Source organism: Drosophila mojavensis, unplaced genomic scaffold, assembly GCF_018153725.1.
Source record: "Drosophila mojavensis isolate 15081-1352.22 unplaced genomic scaffold, ASM1815372v1 contig_16, whole genome shotgun sequence".
Taxonomy (NCBI): domain Eukaryota; kingdom Metazoa; phylum Arthropoda; class Insecta; order Diptera; family Drosophilidae; genus Drosophila; species Drosophila mojavensis.
Window position 1 is genome coordinate 10383167 of NW_025318693.1, and position 26219 is coordinate 10409385.

The window sequence follows — 26219 nt, forward strand, 5'->3', positions numbered from 1 at the left end:
TAAAATGTGTAGTGAAAACTTGCCCAAGGATGTGGAAAAAAAACCGCAGAAGCTCTTATGTTTGGGGTCCCTTATACTCTGCTAGAGGTTATATTATTAATATTGAGCTTGAAATGTGGAGGCTATAGAGACGATGTCTTTGATCCGTATGACTTTAATATTCTGTAGTATATGTTCTACGGATTTAATATACAAATTATAATGTATGGGCATTATAATAATATAATATACAGGTCTAATGCTCAAAATTCTGTAGATCTTTGGTTTCTTATTTTCTGCAACTATTCATTAATTAATACATTTTAATTTAGTTATTTTATTTTATTTTTATTTTTTTATTTTATTTTTTTTTAAATTTATTTATTTTTCTTTAAGTTTACATTCCTAATATAACCCATTGAAATTTATTGAAAGCTTCCTTTCAGATTGCTCTCTCAAAGAGCATAAAAACTTCGACTTGTTTCTACTTTCTTGGCTTTTCCCTTTTATTTGTTCCATTTGACTATTTTTTCTCTGAATGTTTTCCAGTTGGTTTCGTCTCTGGCTTCATTTCACTAGTCCAATTTTGTAGCTCGCAGCGTTCTTATTTGCCTCACTTGACATACAAACCAGGCAAACACACAAAAAAAGGAGATATTTTAATAAAAAAATTGTGTACTGGCTGTCTGGCCTCGAATGGGGCAACATTAAGTTTTATTGTTTTACTCGCAGTTTTAACCCCTTGCTGGATTGACAAAGCTTTTTGTGAAATTGCAAAAGTTTTTCAATAATGCGGCATCTACTATTATGGTTGTTATTATTGTTGTTCTTGTTATTTGTCATCAGCCTATGCACTGCACAATAATCAGCACTCGACTCGAGTGGGAATCTGATTGAACTCCCGGGCAACAGCACAAATTGCATTTTGGCCAAATGATTTTGACAGCTTGACCTCTGACAGTTGGCCGCGAGCGACGGCTGCTGCTGCTGCTGCTGTGGCGCCTGCTCAACTGGTGTCACTCTGTCATATATTTTCTAGCCTGCCACATAAAGTGGCACAATGATTTTCTAATAATTTGCCAAATTGCCTGTGCCTCGGCCATTAAATCTGTGATACGTGTCTGCTTCAGATATTACGGCTGATGGCCATTCTGGCATTCGGACTGACCTGATTGCCAGATTAGGCCCATGCACACACACACACACACACACACACATACGCACACATCCACAAACATTTGACAAACGGCTGAACAACTAGCATTATGTGCTCCAAATTGTCAGCCTCAGAGATATGAGTGGAAGCGCTAAGCAGTTTAGCTACCACAGCGACAGCAGCTCCAAGTGCGTGTGTGCGTGGGTTGATAGTTAAAGCTGTTAGTCGCTTGCTTTAAGCCAACTTCTTGCGCTACTCCCACAACATGGTCAAAGAGAAAAAAAAAAAAAAAAACAATGAAAAAGAAAAGAAAGAAAGATGAAAAATCTGTGGCTAGTGCAAAATCAATAAATCGGATTGCTCTTCAAGTGGTTTCACATTGCAAGCGCTGCCCAAAACGAAAAAATATTTAAGCGCACGCACACACTGAGAGTGCTCTAGATGTGTGTGTATGTTTGTTTGTGTGTGTGTGCTGTGCTGTGTGTTTTTGTGTCGTCAAGTTGGCTGCTCTGCTGCTTTGCGCCTTTGTTCCTTGGGTTGCCATGCGTTGCACCACAAAACAATCAAAACGCTTAACCAAAATAAGACCAAGGTACTATGATTTGGTATACCCTGGAAAATATTGTCAGCTTGGGTATATTGTGTGAGAATCGGGGTGAAAAGTTAGCACTGTTCTAAGACATAAAGTCTCAATAAATAAATTGTAAGAAAAAAATTTGTATATAAAAAAAAATAAAAAAGTATATATTTTCTGTATGTTGCAAAGCTTTGGGCTTTAAACTTCAAGCTCTTCCGAGTTTCTACTCAAATTTATCTAATTCACATAGAGACTTTTACTTCTATTCCATTACTTTGCATTGCCTATATCCTAACTATACTAACTACCCAATCTATCTAATTTTTAATATATTTCCTATATCCTATATATTCTATATTTCTATTCTATATACTGTTTATTCTATATTTCTATGTATCTATCCTAATTGTTCTATATTTCTATCTCTCTCTCTCTATCCCATCTGTATATCCATTTATAGCTTATGCCCACTTTTTAAAGACCATGATTGGAATTTAGTGCTTATAGTGCTTGCATCCTATTAATTCTATATTTCTATCTAGCTATCCTATCATATCTATGCTAGATCACACACAAAGTTATTATATAGTCACATCAATTTGCCTTGTCTTTCTATCCTAACTATCCTATCTACCCAATCTATCAAATCTTTTATATCTATCCTATCTATTCTATGATTCTATGTATCCATCCCAGCTAGCTATCTATCCTATCATATCCTATGCCCATTTTCTATAGGGCATCATTGGATTTTTGTGTTTATAGTGCCTGCAGCCGCATAGTGGCACCACTTGAACCACCCAAGCACCACCACCACCACAACCACCATCATCAGCACTCGCAGCCGCACTGCACATTTGGCTTGTTATTTTGATGCTGGTTGTCAACGTTGGCTGCGTTTTGTTTGTTTGCTTCTTTTTTATTATATTTTGTTTTTGTTGTTGCTTGCTTCAGCTTTTGTTTTATTTGGGGGCTGTGCCATTGTTGTGTGCCGTGTGCTTCTTTGGCTAACTTTTGGCATTTGGTCTCTTTTAATTTTCATAGCCGTGGGGCAGCTGCTTCCGTTGCCCCACAGAGTTGTCAAGCGTTTGTTGTTTTGTTAACAAGTTTTGCTATCGATATGAGGGGCCAAGTTTTGATTGCACTGAATCAACTGTACTCTGAGGCCATCCCCCAGCACTGGGCTGAAAATTAGCGCATCTGTTTCGGCATTCAATTGCTCTGCAAACATTTATCAGACAGGCACTTGTCAGTAATACGCGCCATTAACATTAACGCACATTATGCTCCATTTTTCAAGTATCAAATTATTGTAAAGGCAGTAGAGAGAGAGAGTGAGAGAGAGAGGGAAGGAGAGGAGTTCCCCCAGAGGCAGCCTTTGCAGGCTTTGCCTTCCGGCAGACAACAAACTTTAAATATTTACGACATCATTTCATGGCCCACAAGCGCTGCCGTTGAACCCTTAAAATTGCCAGCGCCCAAATGCTGCCAGCTCTCCGCGCCCACTCCCAGCTTCAATGATAATTTCCATTTGCCCCTCACAAAATATATATATATAAAAAAAAAAAAAAATATTACACGCATAACTGTCGTATTTTTTTTGAGCTCCTGCTCCGCGCAGTCTTCGGGCATGAAAACAAAAATTAGGCCATTAAGGCATTTACCAAATGCGCCGTGTCCTCAACTGGCCCCGGCTCCAACCTGGGCCGTGCTGATTCGCTCCTCTTGGGCGTCTTTTCATGTTGAAATTGAAATTAATGTGGCGGAAATCACAACTTCAACACGCAAAGTTAGCGGCAGAGGCAAGCAAGGGTTCGTTCGCCTTAAGCATTAGCCCCATGATATATGTCGGTAATTTCTGCCTTTCTCTGCGCCTTGCGCTCCCCGACGATGGAGGATTGCCCCAGCAATTAGCTGCACTAGCTCGTTATGACTGGACGTGTCTCTGACCCGCCGAAGAGTCGCTCCTGATTTAAGATCAGCTAGGCGCACACAGGGCTTACTTAAGTTGTGGCTGGTGCGCCTGTCCTTCTGCCTCAACGAACACAAGTATTTATGGCTCAAATTGGAGCTTCAGAGTAAACAATAACTTGAGGTTAAAGTGATTTAGGTATGTTTGTGTAGGTACATTCGAATGTGTCCTATTTGAGTTGAGCTCGTCTTTAAAGTGGCTTCTATATATATTTAAAGAAAGTTAAATAGGTATTGTTTATTGCTGCATTGTATGCATGGTTTTTGTTGTACATATTACTCATATAACTTGATTTATTCCTCTATTAATTGCAATTACAAGAATATACCCTCTTCAAAATCTGCTTGACGTACTGATGAGAATTGAATGATCCCATTATATCATATGCTATATGTCGGATTTATGTCCATTTCGTCTGCTTGCATTCTCCTTTAATACTTTTACAGAAGAAAACTTTCAGTAGGCTGGCTTTCCAGAATGGTCATTGCCTTTACTAAGCAACTCTTGGGAGTATGGTTAGCAAAAGGTCTCATTATCTCTCTATCTCTCTCGCTCTTTCTCTCACATCTATTAAAACTATATTCAGCAAACAGCTACCTTTGCGTATCTCTCTCTCTCTATCTATCTATATATATATATATATATATATATATATATCTCTCTCTCTCTCTCTCTCTCTCTCTCTCTCTCTCTCATGGTATATTATAACAGCCAGCTTTGAGTATCTCTCCTCCTATATATGTATATATCTCTCTCTTTCCCTCATAGGAGTATTTGAAACTGAAAATGAGAAGATAACATGATGATATGTCGGGGACCAACGCCTGGGAAGCAAGCACCTTTCAATTGATTCATTGTATATGTATAAGAATTGAAAAAGAGCGATGAAAATATGATGGAAAATAATGCAGGCTCTCCTTGTATGTTGTTAGATCATGTTGAATTTTAAATTCGAATCAGTTGCTGAAATTTGATTTTGCTGCCAGCTTTGTAGTTATCTTCAATTATACCATAATTGTAGTTTCCTGGAAAAGCTCGCTTAATACCACAGGAATTCAAGTAAAATGATTTTTTTGCCCATTTCTTAGGTAAGAATCAGCTGTGTTTCAGCACTCAGCATGTTATATAATAGTGAATTTTGCTTATTGAATGAACAAATTCCCCTCAGCCTCAGCCCCTTAGCGGCAATTCAATCTTTGTCTTTGAAAATGAATTGAAAGGCGGCTGGCTTAAATAGAAAAGCTTTCATTCATTTGCTTTATAAGAAGAATATGCTGTTCACTGTTATTATTATTATTTTTTTTTTCATAGAATACTTCAGATATAATTCATAATTTTGGCTTTAGCAAAGGAATAGTTCGTTGGCTGTTTTGCATATTTTTTAAATGCTTTGGGCCAAGGCAAACTTATTGCGCAATTTTTCATATTTTAATGGGAAAACATTTTGCCTTGCGTCCAAGTTTTTAATTTGTTGTGCCGCTCGCCCACACAGCTGCCGCAGAGCACCCACTCACGCCACGCACACGCCCACGTCCACGCCCCTCACTGCCTCCTCACTCCGTACTTTCTCTTGGTTTTTCCTTATTTTTTGCGCTCGGCTTTCATTATAAGCCATAACCGTTTGGCCGTGAGGCGCAAAGTGTCGAAAGTGCAGGCAGCCGTGCGCCATTCTGTGTGGGCGTGGCATATAACTTTTTACTCCACTCCCACCGCTAGACGTAGCGTTAAGCAATTTAAGCGAGGATCGCACGAAGAATAAAGCAAACATGTTGAATATTTCGAGCCGCAAATGTTGATGTATTAAATTCGTTTTGGCTTGCCGAGCATTTTCTTCTTTTTTTGGCATTTAATTTCGATGCATAAATAATAAGTGACTGGGCTCTCGAACAGCTGCCGGTTATGATGTGGCAAAGTGCAAAACACTGCCCAGCAGCGCCCTTTGACCTGCATAAATAAGCACAGAAAAGGATGTGAAAGCGAAAACTGCTGACAAAACTTATAAATCCCAGATAACCTGACCTTAATGCTACGTTGAATACCAAATGATGATGCCACTGGTACCGTTACCTTAGCTAAGTGCGTGTGTGTGGCGTGTATGTGTGCGTGTGTGCGTGTGTGTGTGTGTGTGTGTGTGGAGCACTGAAAGTCAAGTCGAGAACATAAACATAAACAGCATCAAGGCAGCTGCAAGTAGGAAATCACAAAACAAAAAAAGAGAAGAAAAAATCGACGTCAAAGTGCTGGCTTGAAACTTACACTCAGCACACACACACACATAGATACGCCCACTCACACCTACACACCTTGATGTCTCATAGGTGCCCTGTGAATGTCGCCTTCATGATGGCGGGTTAACTATGCGTATACGCAACGCAACGCTGAGTGCCAACTAAATATTTTCAAGGCTAACTACACAGGCAAACAAAAAGTCGTATATCTAGAGGTTTCTATGTGTGTATGGGTATGTGTATGTGTGTGTATGCAACCTAAAACTTTGTTTAGTGCTATGCGTCGCTGGAGCCCTTATTGTTTGCCATTTTCAAGGATATTGGCATTTGGTTAGCTATTTTATATATGTATATACATATACATATATATATATATATCGAGTATATATACTATTTTCTTTTTTTGTTTTTGCATTTCGCCTTTTGCAATTGAACCTTGAAATGGGATACGTCAGAGACGCCCACGCAGCGACCCGCATAGCCTCAGCCTTAGACTCTGCCCCGACTGTGCCTCAGCTCGGTCTCGTACCCCGCCTTGCTTTGCATATTTTCACTATTTCTCTCCTGAGGGGTCGCTCCACTGAGCTACGTGACTTTACGTTTAGGTTGCGACAGCAACAGCCACAGCCACAGACACAGAGTGAACCGCAACGTTCCAGGCTATATAAATAAATTATCAATTTATGTTTTATGATAGAGACTGTTGGCCAAAAACAGTTCAGCTCGTGGCTGCTCCAGTGAAGACTCTTGACCGCACAGCGAAATCGCATAGTTTCCCATTTAAATTGATATATTTTTTTTTTTCGCTGGCTGCCAAAAGTTTCAGTCTCGAATTTCACTTTAAGCGAACTTTTCAGCTGGATTTTCATGTAATATTTGATTTTGCTTTCATGTATATATTTAAATGTTCTGCTCTGAGGTGCTCGTAGCATTGGTTAGTTTCTTGTCGAAGTTGACGTAAAATTTTATGCTTTATTTTGTTATATTTTTATACTGTTTTCTTATTCATGTTTTCTTATTGAATGTAAAGTTGAATTTGACAGGTTTTTTAATTGAGTAAAGAAATTATGTTTGTCAAATGTAATGCAATATTCTCAAGGCATATTATTTGCCCAAGGCGAAAACCAATTATTTTTTGTACATTTGTTTTCATTCAGTTTGAATTAATCTCTAGGTTTTTTGGATACATAAATAATATTATTAAAAAAATTAAAATGAGAAATATCTATGACGGTTTGTTTCGAGATGAGAGGCATCAACCATGCTTCAATTTCATCAAGTTTTGAAAGAAATCGATTTTTTTTATATTATATTAAAATTCTATTTAAAATATGTTTTATACATAAACAAAATATTTCCAATATAATAAATAAATATGTTAATAAATAAATATTTTAAAAATAATTGAGCATATTTTTATATTTATGAAAAATCTATGAAATATATTTTAAAAATAAATAAAAAAAAATATATTTTTTAAATGTTAAATGATAATATAAAAAATATATTAATATTCTATCAGGCATATGTAAATAAAAAAAATTATTTTAATAGTATATTTTCTTTACATATTTAGAATAGAATATTAATATATTTAAAACATAGTTTTACAATTATCCATAAATATACAAAATGTTCATATATTTTTAAAATATTAAAACAAAAAATAAATAAAGCTAAATTATATGAAATACCGTATTAAAAATATATGGAAAATTTATAAGAATAACTTTGGATGATTCACATTAGAATACACAATAAGGTACATATAATTATAAACTTGAATTGTTTCACATTTTTATTTGAAATGAACATAATGCACGCTAGTCTCTAATGCGGTTTTGTCAATTGTGCAATTGCTGCATTGCAGTTGATTCTTCTGCCCAATTAAATGGAACATAAAGCCCGCAAACACGCACACACACAAAAACACATATATATATATATATGTGTGTGTGTGTGTGTGTGAGCGTATTGTCTGCTTTGCCGCTAGCGCCGCACAAGCGCTCGTAACGCGGCTGTTTCTACATTTTTATGACATTTCCGATGAATACAAAATGCTTAATTAAATGTCGTGTTGCATGTTCTGCTTGCTGTTGTTGTTGTTGTTGTTCTTGTCGCTGTCTGCTTTGCAGCACAAATTGCCGGGCTAGGCTGGCGGTGGCAAGAGCTTGCCTTTGCTCCAGCCACAACAGCAGCAGGAGCAGGAACAGCAGCAGGAGCCGCAGCCGCCCCTTCAGTTGGCGGCATGTGATGACACGCATAATTTATTCAATTTTCGTTTTCATGTGTGTGTATGTGTGCGCGTGTGTATGTGCTTTAGCTTGTGCTGGCTTCGGTTTCCTGCTGCTGCTGCTGCTGCTGCTGTTACTTCTTGCTGCTTCTCTGAGTTCAGGTTTTTTTCGCAGCTCTAATGCTTAAATTACACATTCAAATACACGCTGGCACGCGCACACACGCACACACACGCACACACGCACACACACACGCACACGCATTCGTCGCAGTCATGTGCGACATTTTTGCTGGGGTTGGGCTAGCTTTTTGCCTACGTTTTGTTTCCCACTTGCGCAAATAATGATCCCCAGACACATTCTATGCCATTTTGTTGTTGTTGTTGTTGCTGCTGCTGCTTTGTTGTTGCGTATTTACTGCAAAGATTATTTGCAATGCCTCGTTGTGCCCCATTGTGCCGTATCTCCGTCTGTCTGTCTGTCTGCGTGTCTGTCTCGATGTCTCTGTGTCTCTCTGCGGCATGGCAGCTCCATAGTGCGCGGTCGCTTTGTCTACAACAAATCACTTTGTTGGCGCAACACTTTAATGTCAGGGATTAGGCATTAACGTGAGATTTGCCAGCGTGCGTCCTGCTTGCTTTTATGGCAAGCCATTTGCATTATACCTAAGCAAGGCACGACGAGCAGAGAGAGTGAGAAAGAGAGCGAGTGGCAGAGGGAGAGTGAGACAGACAATTATTTGAAGTCTGGCTGAGCTTTGGCTAACCATTCTTAGTGTTTTGTTCGGTCTTCCTATGGCACCTCAGTTGGCATTGGTAATTGTGCTATATTTTTAAAATACACTGTGAGAAATGTAAAAGCTTTAAGCTTTTAATACTAAGAGGAAATTGTGGCAGAGTCTTCACTTAATCTAAGAGCTAAGTAAAAGTGTACTCTCTCTAACTCTCCCTCTTTTATTTGACTTATCTGAGAGCTATGTGCAAGTATACTCTCTCTATCTCTCTCCCTCTCACATTAAGCTTATCTAAATCGAAGTCTTGTTTATTTTCTTAGCTCAAATCTAAGAAAAGTTGCAAAAATAAACACTTAAAATTAAGGCTCAACTCATTCATTGAAAACTTTCACAAGAAAAATCTTAGTCAATATTTGTACTCTAAACAAAAGACCATGACAATTTCTCTCAGTGAACCCTTATGAATAACGATGTTTGCAAATAGAGCCACAATTTGCTGCATGTTTTTGCTGCATGTCGAGTGCATTTTCCGAATGTAAATTTACATTTTCTGCTGAGTGAAAATATGCGAAAAAAAAAGCCGAAGAAAATTTCGCATAAAAATGGATGAGCATATACAAAAATAAAACATTTGCCTCTGCTAAATACATTGGAAATAAAGTAGATTTTGTTTTGTTTTACAGTTATTGCAAAAACTTGAACGCAATTTCTGTTATGAATCGGACCAAGCGCCAATGCTTGATGGTCGCCTCAAAAATCTGTCGCCTGTTTTTCTGCTGGCTGTGCATATTTCATGTTGCCCTCCACCAAAAGGAAATAAAGAAAATGAAACACATTTTCATTTTGGTATCTGAGCTTGCGATTCGGTGAACTGGAGATCAAAATCTGTGTTTTATTTGCGCTTTCTCTCTCTCTCTCTCTCTCTCTTTCTGCTCTTTCGCTATTTGGTTGCAAAAATGTTGTGGGCTTGGGGTTGGGGGGCGTGTGCCGCCCATGAACTGCAAATTGCGCACGCAAATTGTCTGCTTAAACGGCCTATTCTCGACGTCAGCTCGACGACTGTGTCTATTTCGCGCCTGCAAATCGTAAATCAGCGCAGATTATTGTTGCTCCTCTTGCGAGTTGCCCATTTGCATTTGTATCTTGAACGCGTTTTTCAATTTGAGGCAGCTTAAAGCGTCTTGCAGTTGGGCGCTGCTTCTTCATAAATATGCAAATTGTGCCGCACACCCGCTCTGCATGTGGGTGGGTAGCTGCGGTTGCCGGTTGCCGGCTCTACCCTACCCGTGGCTCTACTCCCCTGAGCTTTGTGCTTACCTTGGCAAGCCACACACAGGGGCAGGGGGAAGTGTATAAAAATATTTGATTATATGCTACCTTACGACTGGCTGTACATTTGCTCAACTAGCTGCCTGCCCAAGTCGCCCACGCCGCCCACTTCGCCCACTCTGCTCCAAGTGGGTAAGAGCTAACGATTTTGATTGTTATGTACATATAACTCGATGCTCACGGATTGCAGGAGTTGTAGCAGGGGCGGGTGCGGGTGCGGGAATGGGTGCGGGAGCAGGAGTCGCAGCCCTCCGCTCTAACCGTAAACAATGTAGCTCAAGTGGGGACTGTTGCTTGGCTTTGTGTTTGTGTCTCAGGCGTTGGGGCAATTGGGCGAGCTTGTGTGCGTGCGCTGTCGTATTACTCATACGCCATGTTGCGGTCGCTTTGGCTGCTCTTTAAGAGGCACTTGGCCAACGCCCGGGCATGTTTAATTGAGTTCATCGGGAAGACAACCGTAATAGGGCAACGACGGAAGGCGGGGGGCATGGGCATGTGCGTGTAAGTGTGCGTTATCTGCCCATCTAGCGGCACTTTTGCCGCCATCTAATTAGACATTGTGACTACCTTAATTGGCTCAAACGCTTGGACTTTATAACTTTTCGCCTCTGCCCACACATACAATGCCAAATGAAAATTGCTTTATCTGCCATCGAATATCTCCCTCTTCTTCACTCTCGCTCTGTCTATCTCCCTTTTTCTGGCTCACTCATTCTGTTTGTTGTCTCCTCTGCTGTCATACATAAATAATATGCCCAGAGGATATTCATCGTTTCATTTCATTTGATTTTCATATTTTCGTATTTGTGCTTTTTATCACAAAGCAGCTTTGCATTCTTCATTTGTTTGTGCTGTGTGTGTGCACATGAATTTTATATAGCAGCGCACAAACAATTCCAAAATCAATAAAATTAAATTGAAAATCATAAACTGAACGGCAGCCAGACTGAGTCGCAACAATAACAACAACAGCAACAACAACTATGAAACTAATTCGCTTCGTTTGTTTCTCTGCTGCAGCAGCTGCACAAAAAGTATTTGTTCTTTTTTTTCAGAAGATTTTTGCTGTTCCCAAACTGTGTAGACTGTATCTATGGGTCCGTCAGAGCCAAATCCAACTGGAATTTAATTTTTAGTTTGCTTCCATTCCATGGTGACTTTTAAGTACTCTACTTTGTGTAGAGAAATTGAATTGTGGTTGGATTTTTCTGAGATATGGAAATATATTTGCGATGAATAATTGTCATGAATAATAATAGTTGCCAAATACTATCGATAAATTAGTATTGTCTAGATAATAAAGATAATAAATCTACACATACAAATAATAATATCGATAAGTTGTTGTTGTGTAGATTATAGATAAAATATCTCTATCAATTGGTTATCTATATAAGTTATCTAATATATATTGAAAACGTATATATCCTTTGGTACTACTTCAAATTTCTTTATAAAGTTACCGTAAATATATAATGTTATATCAAACTTTTAGTCAATTGGTTTGACAAAACAGCAAAATGTATAATGTATAATGTATCGATATGTATCAATAGGGTCGATATGTTTCGCTTTGCAGCTTCTTTTGTTGAATGGATGAGGATGCAATTATATTTTTATTTTTAATAACTTTAAACGAAGAAATAATCAAACATAAGTTATCGATTTTTATCGATTATTGCCTAGTATAGTTACAGCAACTCTCCGCTTTGCTTTGAGTTCTTATCTAATAAGCCAAGTGAATTTAGCCCACTCGTAATCATGGCCTTGAGAGTAATATTGCGTTAGCATTGACTTTGTCGTAAGCCAACTTTCAGAGTTGGCTAAGCCGATTGTTGGAGCTGGCAAGTGGGCTTAATAGGACTCGCTCTGCATAAATGTTTTGTTACAATTCAGGTGCTGCCTAGAATCAAGTTGGCCTCAAATTTGTGAATTGACCCTCGTAATTCCCAATTGGATCTTGCTAATTTTATAATTCAATTATCGACAAGCAAAACTTTTTACTGCCTACAAATGCTCATAAAATGTTTGTTTTAGTTTTCTCTTGAACCTGTGCAGCTGCCTGTCTTTGTTGCTCTTCCTCTGTCTCTCTCTCTCTCTCTCTCTCTGTGTGTGTGTGTGGCATTCATAGTTGCTTAATTAATCAAATTGCGCATTTGATTGCCGGCGGCCTTTTGATTTCTCTAAATAAACTCGTTCAATGCACTTCATATCTTTGCATTCAAATTGAATAATATTATTATTTCGAATGGCGTTGATTAAATAAAATAATAACAGTTTCCATTTGACGTGTTTTACTATTTTCTATTCAAGTGAAATAAGCTTATATTTTGTGATAGATTTTTGGTTTGTAATTTGGGCTTGTATACCTAAAGAGCTTTTGGGCTTGATAAATATTGAGGCTAGCATGATTTAGATGGAACTCGAATCTGGGATTATCTTTAATTATCTGTCTCCCTCTTTCATTTGTTTTGTATTTTGTATCTTCTGTGTTAATTCTGTTTCTATTGTTTTCTAAATTTTGTCTTTTTCGCTCTGCCATATATCTTCAGATTTTTCTGCCTTCTTCTCCATATTCTATTTTCCATCTTCTAACTCTTATCTGCCATCGTACATTTTCTATTTATCTTATATTGTCTATATCTCATATCTTTCTTTCACTTCTAACATGCATCTTCTGTCATCTGGCATCTTATATCTACCCTTTCCTAGGGTCTATTTTCTTTTTTTTTTTTTTCCTTCTATAGAAGGATTTTTATATTCTGTTTCACTTTCTCTCTTCTGCCTTCTTTCTTCTATTTTCTCTTTTCCATACTCGATCTACTATCTCGCATCTTCTCTCTTCCATCTTCCCCCATCTCTTTTCATTCTAACTTCTCACATATATTTTCCACCTTCTGTATTTCTCTAGATGATTTCATAACTTTTCTAATAAAACATGTATTCTTTGCTCTGCTCAAAATATTTTTAAACTTTACTTGCATAAAAGTCAGGTAGAAAAGCAAAGACAAATATGAGAATATAATATTAAATGAAAAATCACTTGAGAACTTTTCTAATTTACGCATAAACTTTTGCTGCGCGTTTTAATTATGTTTTCCCTTTCATTTTTTTTCGTCTGACATTTGTTTTCAAATCTTTCTGAAAATAATTTGGTTGAACAATGCAAACGGCCAAGAAAAAACGAAAATTATGTTGCAATTAAGACATACAAAAAATAAAACAAAAACAGCGACAGGATATATAACAGGAGCAGGAGCAGCAGCAGTAGCCGTAGCAGAAGGAGCATGAAGAGGGGGGCGGAGCAGCAGCTCCAAAATGTGCATGAATTAGCGAGATTTACATGAAAATTTCATAAATATGTAAGCGACGTGGACAGGCCCCAAGCGAGGGCGCATGAAGTGCGACGGGGTGTGTGTGTGTGTGTGGGTGTGTCTGTGAGACAGAGGTACGTTTATGTGTATGTGTGTGTGTGTGTGTCTGTGTTACGAATTCAAGGTACGCGCAATCAAAGCAAAAATTACCTAATTAACATAATCCGCAGTGGCCAAATGAGGCGATGTTTGGGCTGCTTCTTCTAGCTGCTGCTGCTGGTACAGCTGAAGGGGGCGTGGCCAGTAGCAGAAGCTGTGTTTGTCGTCTGGTCGCTGTGGCCGTTGATTAGCGTTTTCCTTTGGGGGCCAGCGCAGCGACGTCCCTCGCCTCTAAGCGGCTTCGCACTCGCCGCTTCCAAATCCTCGGTGATAAGTTGTCCTGGTGTCCAGCAGGAAGCTTAAGGCTTGAAGAGCGAAGCTCGAAGCTGAGGCTGTCCACGGAGCGACAGCCACTGATTAATATACAGACGTTTAAATTTCGTTTTGCGCTTTACGCTTTTGTTTTGCTTTTCGGTTTGTTTTGGCTTGCTGCAGCGTTCGTTGCTTTTTGTTTGTTTTCTTTGGATTTTAATTTATTTTGCTCTTCGGTTTGTTTTCACAGTTGAAGCACTACAGTTTGATGCAGCTTGCATTTAAATTGAATGTTCAATTTGAACAGAGCAGAGTCATAAATTTCAGTTTGCAGCTATCTAAACTAGAGAAATGTTTGTAAAGGAGTTTAAATAAAATTTAATCAAAATAAACTTATTTAAACTTAATAGAAATTTATCAAGGAAACTTTTGCTTTTGAGCTCAAACTTAATATATTTATGCTTTTGTGTCTCTGGCATGCAGGAAAAACTTGTGAGCAGATAAAAGAGAAGAAGCAGGAGGAGAAATAAAACTAGCAGCGCACAGAAGTATGCTATATAAATTTATGAATGACTAAACGAAAACATCGCCAGCTGAGTCCTTCAGCTGCTGCTGCCGCACATCCTGTGCGGGCCATAACAACAAAAGTCACACAGCTTCCTTGACGCCCTGATGTCTGCCAAAAAGTTTGACGTCTGCAGCTGCCTGCCACACGCAACAACAAGCTCGGGCATCATAACAAAGCACACACACACACACTTACTCGCACACACACGCATTTAACATGTGGCCAGCATTTGCTCTGAGTTATATATATTTACGTTTTTCTTTGTTTCTTTTTTTTTTTTTTTAATTGTATTCTTTTTTTGTTTTGTTTTTTTTTTTTTTTTTGGCACTCGTAATTGGCTTTAGGCCATTTAAGCGCTGAGCCTCACTTTTGTTAGTCACTTTTTGGAACTGTTCGCAGGCACTGCTCGCGTGTCCTTGCCGCTCACGGATACAGCACTAGACTGAGCTTAGCATGCGGCCAGCGCTTGCTTTTAAGCTGGCACGACTCCTGCGAGTCGCTAGTTCGAATTTCGAATATGTTTGTGCGCCTGCGCCAGATGTAGAGAGCGAGAGAGAGAGAGAGAGTTCTGGGCTGTCTTACTGAATAGAGCTCCCACTCTCTCTCTCGCTCTCTCTGTGAGTGTGTGCCTCCTTGGCGCTTTCTCTGCCTTGTTTTGTTATTATTATTTTCGCTTATCGCTGCTGTCGCCGTTGTCATCACCTGTTTGCATTTGGGTAGTCCTTGAAGTCGACTGTTTGCAGTCGCACGCATGTGGTGCGCCAGGATTATGTCCTGTCCACACAAACACAAACACAAACACTCACGCAAACAAACACACAAGCACACACAGAAGCAGTTGCTTAAGTAGCAGCTTTGCGTAGACAATCGGGACAGCTTAGGCCACATCAGCAGAGCACCTGGCCGACTGCCTCATTGACTTTGGCTGTTGTCGCCTGCTGGCCTCTGGCAGCGAAACCACATTATGTAATAATGTTTCACTTGTGCCTCGCATTTGTTTGTCATGCCCGGCCAGGGGGCGTGGGTGGGGCTCGCCTGGTCAGTCTCAATGCTGCGTGTTAAACTTCAAATTAATTGCTGCCGAAAAATAGTCCTTATCAATGGTGTGAGTGGACAACTCTGTCTGCTGCAGACCACAAACCCAACAAGCAGCACGTTTGCCACAGCCAGCAGCAGCAATAGCAGCAGCAGTAGCAGGGGTTGCAGCAACAACTGCAGTAACTGCAGCACATACACTCGAAGAAAGAGTTGAACAGAGAGAGCATTTTTTATGGTTAGAATTAGCTTAGTTATTTTTGAAGTTGTAGCTTTGTATACCCTGTAAAGTATCAGGATGTGTGAGCATGCTGCAGCTTGTCCAAGAGCTAAGGAGTATTCGAATGGAATGGTCTAAAATGCTGTCAATCATTTATCTCTTAAAATATTCGCCTTTGGGCCTGTCAGAGCCATATTCTGGTCTCTGCTTAAGATAAAGAATTTAGTAACCAAAAATAGCAAAATTTTAACTTTTTATAATACTCAGATCTGAACTATATATGTATATCTATTAAAAACAAAATAAAATAAAAATAAAAAAAAAATTTTTTTATTTATATTTTTTATATGCCATAAAATTTTTGTATAAAGCCTATTTTGGGTTTTAGAATCAATTATTCATATATACATACATTTTTTTGTATTAATAATTCGTATAATTTATTAAACAAGTCTTCTGCTACGTTTAATGAAAATTTACATATTTACATATGATTTTTGTATATACAGTAGAATCCGGCTATAACGACTCCGCTAGTCTGATCACCATACAAATTTATATGAGCAAACTTTTATAGCCATATCGTTTTCCGGAAATAACGCCGGTCTCTTGAGCATCGGTATCATCGGCATACACTGTATATCATTTAATAATTTGCTGTATTTTATTAGACAATTTTCCTACTGATTTCAATCGGGAAAAATATCATATAATATATTAGTTTTCTTCTATTCATACTATGAGCTAGCTGTATTTAGCATTACATCAGCATTCTCTCAGTGCACGAGAGTTAGACAAGGTCAGGTAGGTTCGAGTGGGTGTGTGTTTGTGTGTGTGTGTGTGTGTGTGTGTGCATAAAAGTCATTAAGTGTGGCCAGCAAGTGCAGGGCGCATACAAAAGCTAAGCAATAACAACAAAGGCAACGTGAACAACAACATCAAAATTGACGCCGTAACGAGGTTCATGTTTAATGGCCTTGTTGTTCGCCTGGTCCCTGGTCCCTGGTCCCTGGTTCCCGGTTCCTGCTGCCTGCTGGTGACTGGTGACCGGCGACCGGCGACTGGTGCCTGGTGCCGGGTTTGCTGTTTTGCCGGTTCAGCAACAAAGGCAAAGGCAGCCCCGAAAAGGACATGCACTAATATCGTTTCAGTGCCGTTTGTCCTTAGGTCCTGGCGTCCTTTAGGCATGCACGTTGTCACCGTATCTCGCTGTCGCTGTCGCAGCTTGAACCTGACACAGAAAATTGTATTTTAATGATGGGGCACAGCAATGTAGCTGGCACCCAACCTCACACTCTCACTCTCTCTCACTCTCGCTCTCTCTCTCTTACTCACGCTGTCTGGCGCTGTGCACATTCAAGATGTTAATAAAGCGACACACGCTGCAGGTTGCGTTCTGGCTGCTGGCGCACAGCGCAACTGCATAATGAAGTTGTAACTTGTACTTGCAACAGAGGGCCATTTTTTTTGGGGGTTTGTTGCCATTTTATGGCGCTGCTGCTGCTGCTTCAGCTTCAGCTGGCAGCAATGGCAGCCACACCTGTAACAGTACCCGGCTGCTGCATACCTGCAGTTGGCATCCGCCTCAGTTGGCATGCAAATTGTTGTATTGCATTGTTGCACTGTTTAGATCCCTGCTCAACCTCTCTCTCTCTCTCGCTCCCGCTCTCCCTCTTTTTTTATCCCTCCCGCTCTCTTATTTCTCTATAGCACTGCTAGCATCCCTTTGAGCTGCTTCTACTCCACTTGATGTGCAGTGCGCTCTTCACAAGCCCTGCATTTTATACGCTATGCCTCAATGGAGCATAGTTCAGGTATAGTGCGTATTTGAGTTATATATTTTTGTTTTCTACAAACATTAAACCTTAATTGAATTTTAAAACTCGCAAGAGCTTTGTCTGTGATTTGCATGATGTGATCAGTAGGAGAGGAAGTTTTAGGGACTCTTGGAAATAAAAGAAAAATGATTGGAAAATGATTATTAGTTATAGTTCAGAGATTCCAGACTTGATATAAAACAATATTTCTCTTGCTCTCGAATATTATTTTCTTTATAAGACTTTTTAAATAAAGTTATAATTAAAAAAAAAAAAAAAAAAAAAAAAAAAAAAAAAATGTTTAGCACATTAAAATAAATATTTATAAACTAAAACTAAAAAAAAATATGATTTATATGATATGATTTTTGGCATTCCAAATAAACATTGAAAATATTAGAGCAAAGTCTGCATACAAAACTCTTTAATAATGCAGAGAGTATCTCATAGTTTGCCTCCAACATACGCCACATTTTTCCTTGTTATCAAGTGTAACTGTGTGCGTGTGGCTGTGCCTGTGCCTGGTTGTGTGTGTGTGTGTGTGGAGTGTATTTGGAGTGCACTTGTTTGTGCATTGCTGCAGTCGTAATTATTGTTAATGGCCATTTGCCAAGCGCTTGTTGTTCTGACTTAAATCAGAACAAATTCATTTGAGGTGGACCCAAGCCACTCAAATAATGATTCACAACTGAAGTGAGTCATTAACAGGGTGCACCCCCATCTATAAGTGGGGCCGTAGTCACAATTAGCGCCGGCTGTCTTAGTGCTCCATTGAACTAGACCGGAATAAGTTGATAACTGGGATATCTATATCTGTATCTGTATCTGTATCTGTATCTGTATCTGTATCTGTATCTGTATCTGTATCTGTATCTGTATCTGTATCTGTATCTGTATCTGTATCTGTATCTGTATCTGTATCTGTATCTGTATCTGTATCTGTATCTGTATCTGTATCTGTATCTGTATCTGTATTCCATCATCTTTCTTTCATAATTCTAGGGTATATCACTCATTGTATATCACACAAAAGATGTATGATTTCATTTAATTAAATTTTGATTTCTTTTGCAGTTGAAGCCGCAGATGAACCGAACGAGAATGAGAATGAGGACAATGCCAGCGAGGAGGATGTGGAGAACGAGGAGTTTGGCGAGCCAGGCAAGTGCTGAAAAACTGTGTGAATATACGAAAAATGTTTTCGCAACTAATGGCATTTGGGTGTTACATCTGCTGCCCCGTTTCCTCTTCCCATTTCTAAAACAGATAATGGACTTACGGAGAAAACGTTCAAATTTGAGGATTTCGCTCGCAGGTAAATTAGCAATGGCCACAAATGTCTCCCCAATTCCATTCAGTCCCAGCCGCAGGCCAATTTCTATTCCCATTCCTTTTTTTTTTTTTTTTTTTTTTTGTTTTTTGTTTTTTGTGGCCACATTTTATTGGTGTTATTTGAAAAGTTTCATTGATGGTCGTGCTGAAAATTGTAATTGTAATTTTAATTGAAAGGCAGAAAGCGAGTGGCAACGCACAGCTCGTGGCTACTAATTAAGGATTAGCGTCAGAAATTACTTGTGCCCAAAGTTTTATGAATGCCAAAAACTTGAATGCTGCGCGCACAGCTGCCGCGTGTAGGTGTGCGGTGTGCGGGGAGGGGAGTGGCTGTACTTCTAAATGCCCACAAACAGCAGCAGCAACAACAACAACAACAACAATTATATTATTTAATGGCGCTGCGGCTTGTATTTAAATTGTTGCTTTTGGAAATGTTTTGGAAAGTTTTCGCTGCGGCTAAGCGCTCAAATCATAATTAGCTTAATTTTGCATAATTTAATTGGTGTCTCCTCTCATTATGGCTTTAATATTTTCTTGCTTAAATCAATCCCCTCCACACACACACAGACTGCTGCATCCGAAGATCGTGCGTGCCTGCACTATCGTCCTGACGGACTGGGCCCAGATACCGACGCGGGCGCTCAAGGCGGCTGTCACCATATTGCATCGCATCGCATACGGATGCTCCTGTCCGGGCATGCTCTACCAGGTGAGTGAACCAACTGTTTAAGGACTGCCGCCTGCTGTCTGCCGGCTGCTGTCTGCTGCCTGCTGCCTGCTGCTTTTAATTCAGTTTTTGCGCCGAGACGCAGCTCTTGGCACATAAATCAAAGTCAAATGCAAAAAAGCGCGCTGCGGCTCAGCAGCCATGACTCCGGCTAACGGGACTCTCCAGACTCCACGGTCTGCAGTCTCTAGTCTCGAGTTGTCCGTTGCCCATTGCCAGTCTAACTCGAAGGCGCCCGGTTTTTATTTTCGTCATCTGCTCCGCTCAGTGGCTTCGTTTTTATGGTAATTTGTACAAATTAAGCGAACCTTTTTTCTATTTGTGGCAACCACAAACGATATTTACTGCGCCTTCTTTGTATTTTTCAACGAGTTGCCACAACAGTCGCTGCCCCGCCCACTTTGGGTGCTTGTTTGTCCCATTTCGAAGCCCTTCCGCTGTCAGCTGGAATTTGAACTTTTTAAGCCCTTTACGCGCTGCCTTGAGCCCCTCAGCATTGCTTGGGTTTTACTTTTCAGCCACTGCCGCGTGTCGCCGTAGTGGGAGTAAGCGGCTGAGCGGCTGAGCGGCACGGAAATTAAGCATTTAAATATGCCTGTTTGTGTTGCCAACGCAAGTTAGGGTATGCTGGGTATTTAGCGTGGCGATGTCGCTCGAGCAGCTGTTGAGAGAACGTGCGGGTTTCTCGAAAATATATTCCAATATATATTCGAGTGGGCTCTAATGTAGTCCGAGTGCATTGGATATAGATGATAAACAGGTAGAGTATATATTGCAATGTAATTACGTATATAACATGAGATATGAGATAATTTGCTGGCGTATTCATATAGAGCTCCCTTCAGAAGTTAATACTATACTATCTATATACTACTATAGTCAATCTATTTCAGTTGAATTGCAGTTAAAATTGAAACTACATTAAAATTTTAAAATAAAACTCACTCAATTCATATCAATTTAATAAATGTTTATTTCTAAAACCTATATGCATATATATTGTCTGGAAATATATATTTTTTTCGTAATATAAAATTATTTATATCGATATAAATTGAAATATAATTCGCTTTTACTTGATTTATATCTATTTTTCTCGATATAAATTTACTTCGCTCGATAATGTTATTTTCTTGCAATATAAATCGATTAGATTTATTTAGATATAAATAGATATCGGCCTATACAAATGAACTTCTCTCAATATCAATTAATTTGTCTTGATAGAGTTAAATCGATTTCCCTCGATATAAGTCGATACCTCTCTATATAAATTTGTATGTCTCGATATAAATTAATTGGCCCTGATATAACTGAATTTCCCCCGATATAAATCAATTTATCTCGATATAAATCTATTTCTATCAATACAAATCAATTTCTCTGAACATAAGTCGATACCTCTCTATATTAATGAATTTATCTTAATGTATAGATCTCCAGAGCTGAACGCCTCTGCTGTTAGCTCTTAAATAAATAAATCTTGATGTAACGGAATATCTCTCGATATAACTCGATTTCTCTCGATGTAAATCGATTCCTCTCTTTCAACTTTTGTGTATCTAATCTAAAGAGTTAAACTTTTCTCATTACTTTTATTTTTAGAGTATTTCGCTATTCGAACTGCTAGAAGAACTTTTTTATTTTATTTTTTGTTAGATATATTTCTCTATATACATATATATATAGATTTTGTATGGCTCTTTTGTGCGCGTTGGTTGCTGCTGCTTTTCACGGCTGGCAATTAAACTTTTCTTTGAGCAGAGTTCATAAATCACATTCAACGCCAGGCGTCGGTCGCGAGTCCTAAGAGGCAACATTTATATAACTGGCTGGCTGGCGGCTTAAGCTGTATTTTGTAAGCGATATGCGCCTGATCACCAAAGTAGCCAACAAATGGCGCATTATGTGAACCGAATAGCGTCAGACATATGGAACGAGTTGACTTCAGCCTGGCTCTGCATATCCCTTCTGCCAGCTTAGCCGGCTCTGCTGTCTGCAGTCTGCAGTCTGCTGTCTGCTCTCGGCTGCTGTGAGGGGAGACATGTCCAGTGTCCATCAGATGTCGTGCTCGAGCTGGCTGAGGCAGGGCACAACAAGAGTGGCATCATATGCAAAGTCAAAACCACTAATGGGTCTGCGCAATCATAGGATAAATTAAATTTCAAATACGGCTGGGATGGGAGACCTCCAGCCGGGGCGAACAACGATACACAATGCGGATCTGAGGGCGGCATAGGGTGTGGCCTTGGGTTAGGGGTATGCAAGCATTTATAAACTTTTGCCGACTGCAAATGATATCTTGCTTTGGCAGCAGCCACAGGCACCGAACCGCAGGCGACAACCGCAGGATAGCAGTCGCCCCACGCCCACCGCCCTTCCCCTGAAGGACACCAGGGCAAAAGCTTTCGACTTGTGGCTAGTGTCTTTGTCGGCACTTTTCATTTAAATATGAAGTGACGTTCGTTGTCTTCTCATCTCTCTCTCTCTCTCTCTCTCTCTCTGTCTCTGTTTGTATTTTTCTCTATCTCCCTTTTTCTGCTACACAGGCCAAGCTGTTTCGGATCTTTCAACAAGTCTTCAGCGTGGAACGTGACGCCCATCAGGAGGAGCTGCGCCGCCTGGGCATTTATGTGGTCCGCAAATTTGTCGAAGTGGCACCAACTAATCCAAAAATCTATGCAGAGTTATTATTTTACAAGACCGTACGGGAGGCCAACGAGCTCGAGACGGGCTATTGTGATGCCTATGAAGCGTGAGTAGTGGTAGACTAGATGGGCGGGCCAAAGGAGCAAAGGGCCAACGGGGCACAGGGGACTCTGCCTTGGTGGCACTGTCACATTGGGGTTAAAGGCCCATCAGCACAATGGGCACATGATTGACTGAGTCGTTGGCTGAGGCTGTCTGCGCCTGTCGTTTAGCTGCTGTGACTAGTTTTGGTCGTCAGTCTGGCTAGGGGGGACTGGGAGCTGGGAGGGGGACTGGCAACAGATGATAAATGATGCTGGGCGTCCAGTTTGAAGAACTTATTCTGTAGCCTTCCATTCATTTCGGTTTTTGCAGCGGCACCAAGGGCGCCTGGAGCGAGGAGCAGGAGATGGAGCTGCGCTTCCTATTCGAGGAGAATCAACGGAATCCCGAAACCGATAAGGGTAACTATGACAAATACTCGACCAGGGGCCACAACTGCCCCAGCCTGTAAATTAAAACCCAATTTACGCTAAATGAATGAAAGCAATCAAAACGTTCGAGGCACAAGAGCGGGACACAAAAAGACAGCCAAACAGAAAACAAAATTGAATAGTGACATTCATGTTGTCGAAGGATAAATACCCTTGATGATGTGTGAGAGGGACAAAAGGAATTTCTTATACAGAGGAGATATTTTAATGGGATTGGATGTGGTAGTTTCTGATTAAAGAATCAAGAATTATCTGAGCGAATTCGTTTGTATAGAAAACTTTTACCTAGACTAAAATGATTAGTAAAGATTTTTCCAACTAGAAAGAAATATATAAATTGCTTTGTAGAATGAGAGAGGGGAAAATGAGAGTATATTTTTAAGATACTGTCTGTATACTATACTCTATATATCTCTTATTTGGTATATTCTCTTCATTAGTCTAGTCTATAGAGAAATAAGTAAAGGTAACAGTTTACCTATATGAAAATCAAAAAATTTGAATTACAGTAGGATCCGGCTACAAAGACTCTGCTTATAGCGTCCGTGCGGTTATGTTGAGGAAATTGTGTTCCATACAAATTTATACGGTTATAGCGTCTTACAGGTATAAGGACGGTACCTTGAGCAATGATATAATCGGATTCTACTTTGTAACTTTTATAACATTTTAAAGCTTATCAAAGTTCTATAATATGACAATAATAAATTTATTCTTCTGTGACTTCTAGACAGAGATTAAATCTTATACATGGACAGCTGAATATCTAGACATAATGGTCAAAGAATATATATGTATATATGATTTTAATAATATTTATGTGTACATCATAATATCATCATTATTTAATTAATAAATATGTGTACATAATATTTCATTTCACATCACATAGCCAGTAGACCCTCCACTAGAGTATATAGAGAAAAAAAAAAAAAGATAGAAAACCGAAACCAGTTAACACCACAAAAAAGCAAAGCAACAGCTTTAATCAAGTCGAGTGTGCGTGTGTGCTTCGTGTTCTTTCAGATGTGATTGATTGGATTCTGGACAATTTGGTAGACAAGACACGCACACGACGCGGCGTGCTAAAGAAGCTGAAGGAAATGGGGCTGCTCTTCAAGGCGCCCACAAAGCGATCGACGAAGGCGGCGCTGGGTGGCAAGAATCTGTGGCAGCCGGAGGAGGATGAGGAGCTGAGCGACTTATACGATCAGCATCGCCTGGAGCCAGGTGCGTCATTTGCTGCCGCCCACTTTCAATTAAAACTTATTCTTGTCTCTTTATCTAGACTGCCTGCAGCGCATTGTGGATGCGTTTGGGGAGCGACGGAACAAGCAGCAAATATTGAAGCGAATGGTGCAGCTGCATCTGATTGCGGACAAGTCGGAGGTATTGCCAGCCAAGGCGAGCAAGGGCAAGCGGAAGCAAGCTAAAATGCAGGAGGATAGCAATAGCGACGAGGAGTCGGAGCAGGAGCAGGAGCAGGAGGATTACATGGAGGAACCAACATTTGGCGAGCCACTGTCTAGGCCAAAGGCCAAGTCCAAGTCCAAGCCACGAGTTCGTGTGCGCACGCCCTTGGATGTAGGCACTGTGCGCGCTCTGATCGCCCAGGTGGATGCGGAGGCGCTGGACTGGCTCAGGGAGTGCCTGGAAGATGCCAGCGAGGATGCCGAGGAGGCGGGCGAAGACGATGACGGTGTGCCGTTGCTGCCGCTACTCGATAGCCAAAAGGCTGCCATGGAGCAGGCAGACTTTCAGAAGGTACTCGTTGCCCTGGGCATGCAGCCGCCCATTGTGGGCATGGAGAGCTATTGGCGCATACCCAGCTATCTCAATGCGGCAGATCTGAAGCTGCGCGCCAAGATTGTAGCCGGTGAGGAGGTCGAGCCTGATAACGACAGCGAGGAGGAGTCCCAGCCAGCGGGCGACAGCGAGCAGGAGGACGAGGAGGAGGAGGACTACTTGGATAAGCGCAGCAGGCAACGCCAGCAGGCGGCGGCTCAGAATATATCAGTTCAGCAACAGCAACAGCGCAAGCTGGACAGCCTGATGTTCAACAAAAGCGACGACGAGGCCGAGCAGCGCAAGCCGCCAGCAAGGGCCAAGGGCAAGCGCTCCAAGAAGGGCAAAGCGAAAGCTGAGCTGCAACAAAAGGACTCCTCGGACGAGGAGGAAGTCAATGAAATAGCGCGCAAATTGGCACGCAGAAGGCGACAGCCTGATGTGTCCAGCGAGGAGTCCGATGCAGAGCAGGAGACACAACGGATAGCTCAAACGGTGCGGGAGCAGGAGAAGGAAAAGAAGAGGGAGCAGGAGCAGAGGCAGGAGCTGGCTGGCAAGCCAAACACGGATGATTTATTTGAACAATTGAAAGCTAAACGCGCCACTAAAATCAAATTGAAGGATATGGTTCTCGATGAGGCGAGCCAGCCGGCAACAGATGGGCAGGAGCCGGGCGAGCAGGATGATGCACTCGAGTTCAATTCGGAGGGCTTTAGGGCGCGGCTGCTAGAGCTCGAAGAGGAGGAGCAAGAGCAGCCAGCCGAGTCGGAGCATGACAAAGAGAATGCCACATTGCAGGCGAATAACACAATCAAGGCAAACTCCTCCTCCGCCTCCGCGAGTGTCGCCTCGTCGTCCTTGCAGCGCACACGTCGTGCTAATGTAATTGACTCGGATAGCGACAACGATGATGCTGGCGCCATGCCTGCTTACAAGACAAACAAACGCCCACGCAGCGACAATGAGCAGGAGGATGGCCAACAACGCGATGAGCCCGACACCGACGACGAGGATATCAATTTTCTGGCACGCAAGAAGCCAGCCAGCACCGAGCCGGCCAAGCGACGTCGTCTGGCCATCATCGATGACGACGACGACGACGGCGGCGTTGATGGGAATAATGATTTCTAGAATGTAATTAACTTGGAACTCTGATTTTGCTATTGAATAAATGTCACACTGCAGCTTGCATAACGCGCTGAGAATTAATTGAAATTGTTGTTTCCCCTCCTCAGTATAGACTCAATACTCTGCGCTGCACTCTCAGCTAACCAGCTGCAAAGATGGCCAATTGAACAGCTACGACTTGATTGGCATATTGCATTCCATACGATGTGGACATTGATTAGAAACGATGGCCAATGTGAATTTCAGCAGCAAAGGCTAATGAATGTTACCAAATTGAAGCTGGAAGGGAGGGAGAGGGAGTGTGAACCAATTGAAAGCGCAGATGTTATAATGGCATAAGTGAGACTACAATTATGTCATGAAACTAGAGGATATATACGAATGGTGTTGCACTAGCTTGCTAAAGCTTGGCTTTCTGATTCGTGATATTGGAGAGATTAAACCTAAAGGAGTTTAATATAGATCTCAGTGAATTGTGAATTGTAGGTA

At 40.7% G+C, this 26219-nt stretch overlaps 2 protein-coding genes across 2 annotated transcripts in view; one reads left to right on the plus strand and one right to left on the minus strand.

The window, feature by feature from the left end:
* LOC6572800 overlaps positions 1-14965 on the minus strand; it is a 31564-nt gene extending 16599 nt beyond the window's left edge. Inside the window, exons 1-2 of the mRNA XM_044007530.1 lie at positions 14869-14965; positions 13733-14276 (exon numbers count right to left, since the gene is read on the minus strand). The gene's annotated coding sequence lies outside the window, so the exon portion shown is untranslated. The remainder of the gene's footprint in view (positions 1-13732; positions 14277-14868) is intronic.
* LOC6572799 (protein timeless homolog) overlaps positions 1-25811 on the plus strand; it is a 91520-nt gene extending 65709 nt beyond the window's left edge. Inside the window, exons 12-18 of the mRNA XM_001998869.4 lie at positions 18648-18734; positions 18840-18888; positions 19476-19617; positions 22185-22390; positions 22699-22787; positions 23844-24047; positions 24106-25811. Coding sequence (XP_001998905.3) covers positions 18648-18734; positions 18840-18888; positions 19476-19617; positions 22185-22390; positions 22699-22787; positions 23844-24047; positions 24106-25733 — 2405 coding nt within the window. The 3' untranslated portion in view covers positions 25734-25811. The remainder of the gene's footprint in view (positions 1-18647; positions 18735-18839; positions 18889-19475; positions 19618-22184; positions 22391-22698; positions 22788-23843; positions 24048-24105) is intronic.
* The last annotated feature ends 408 nt before the right edge of the window (positions 25812-26219 follow it).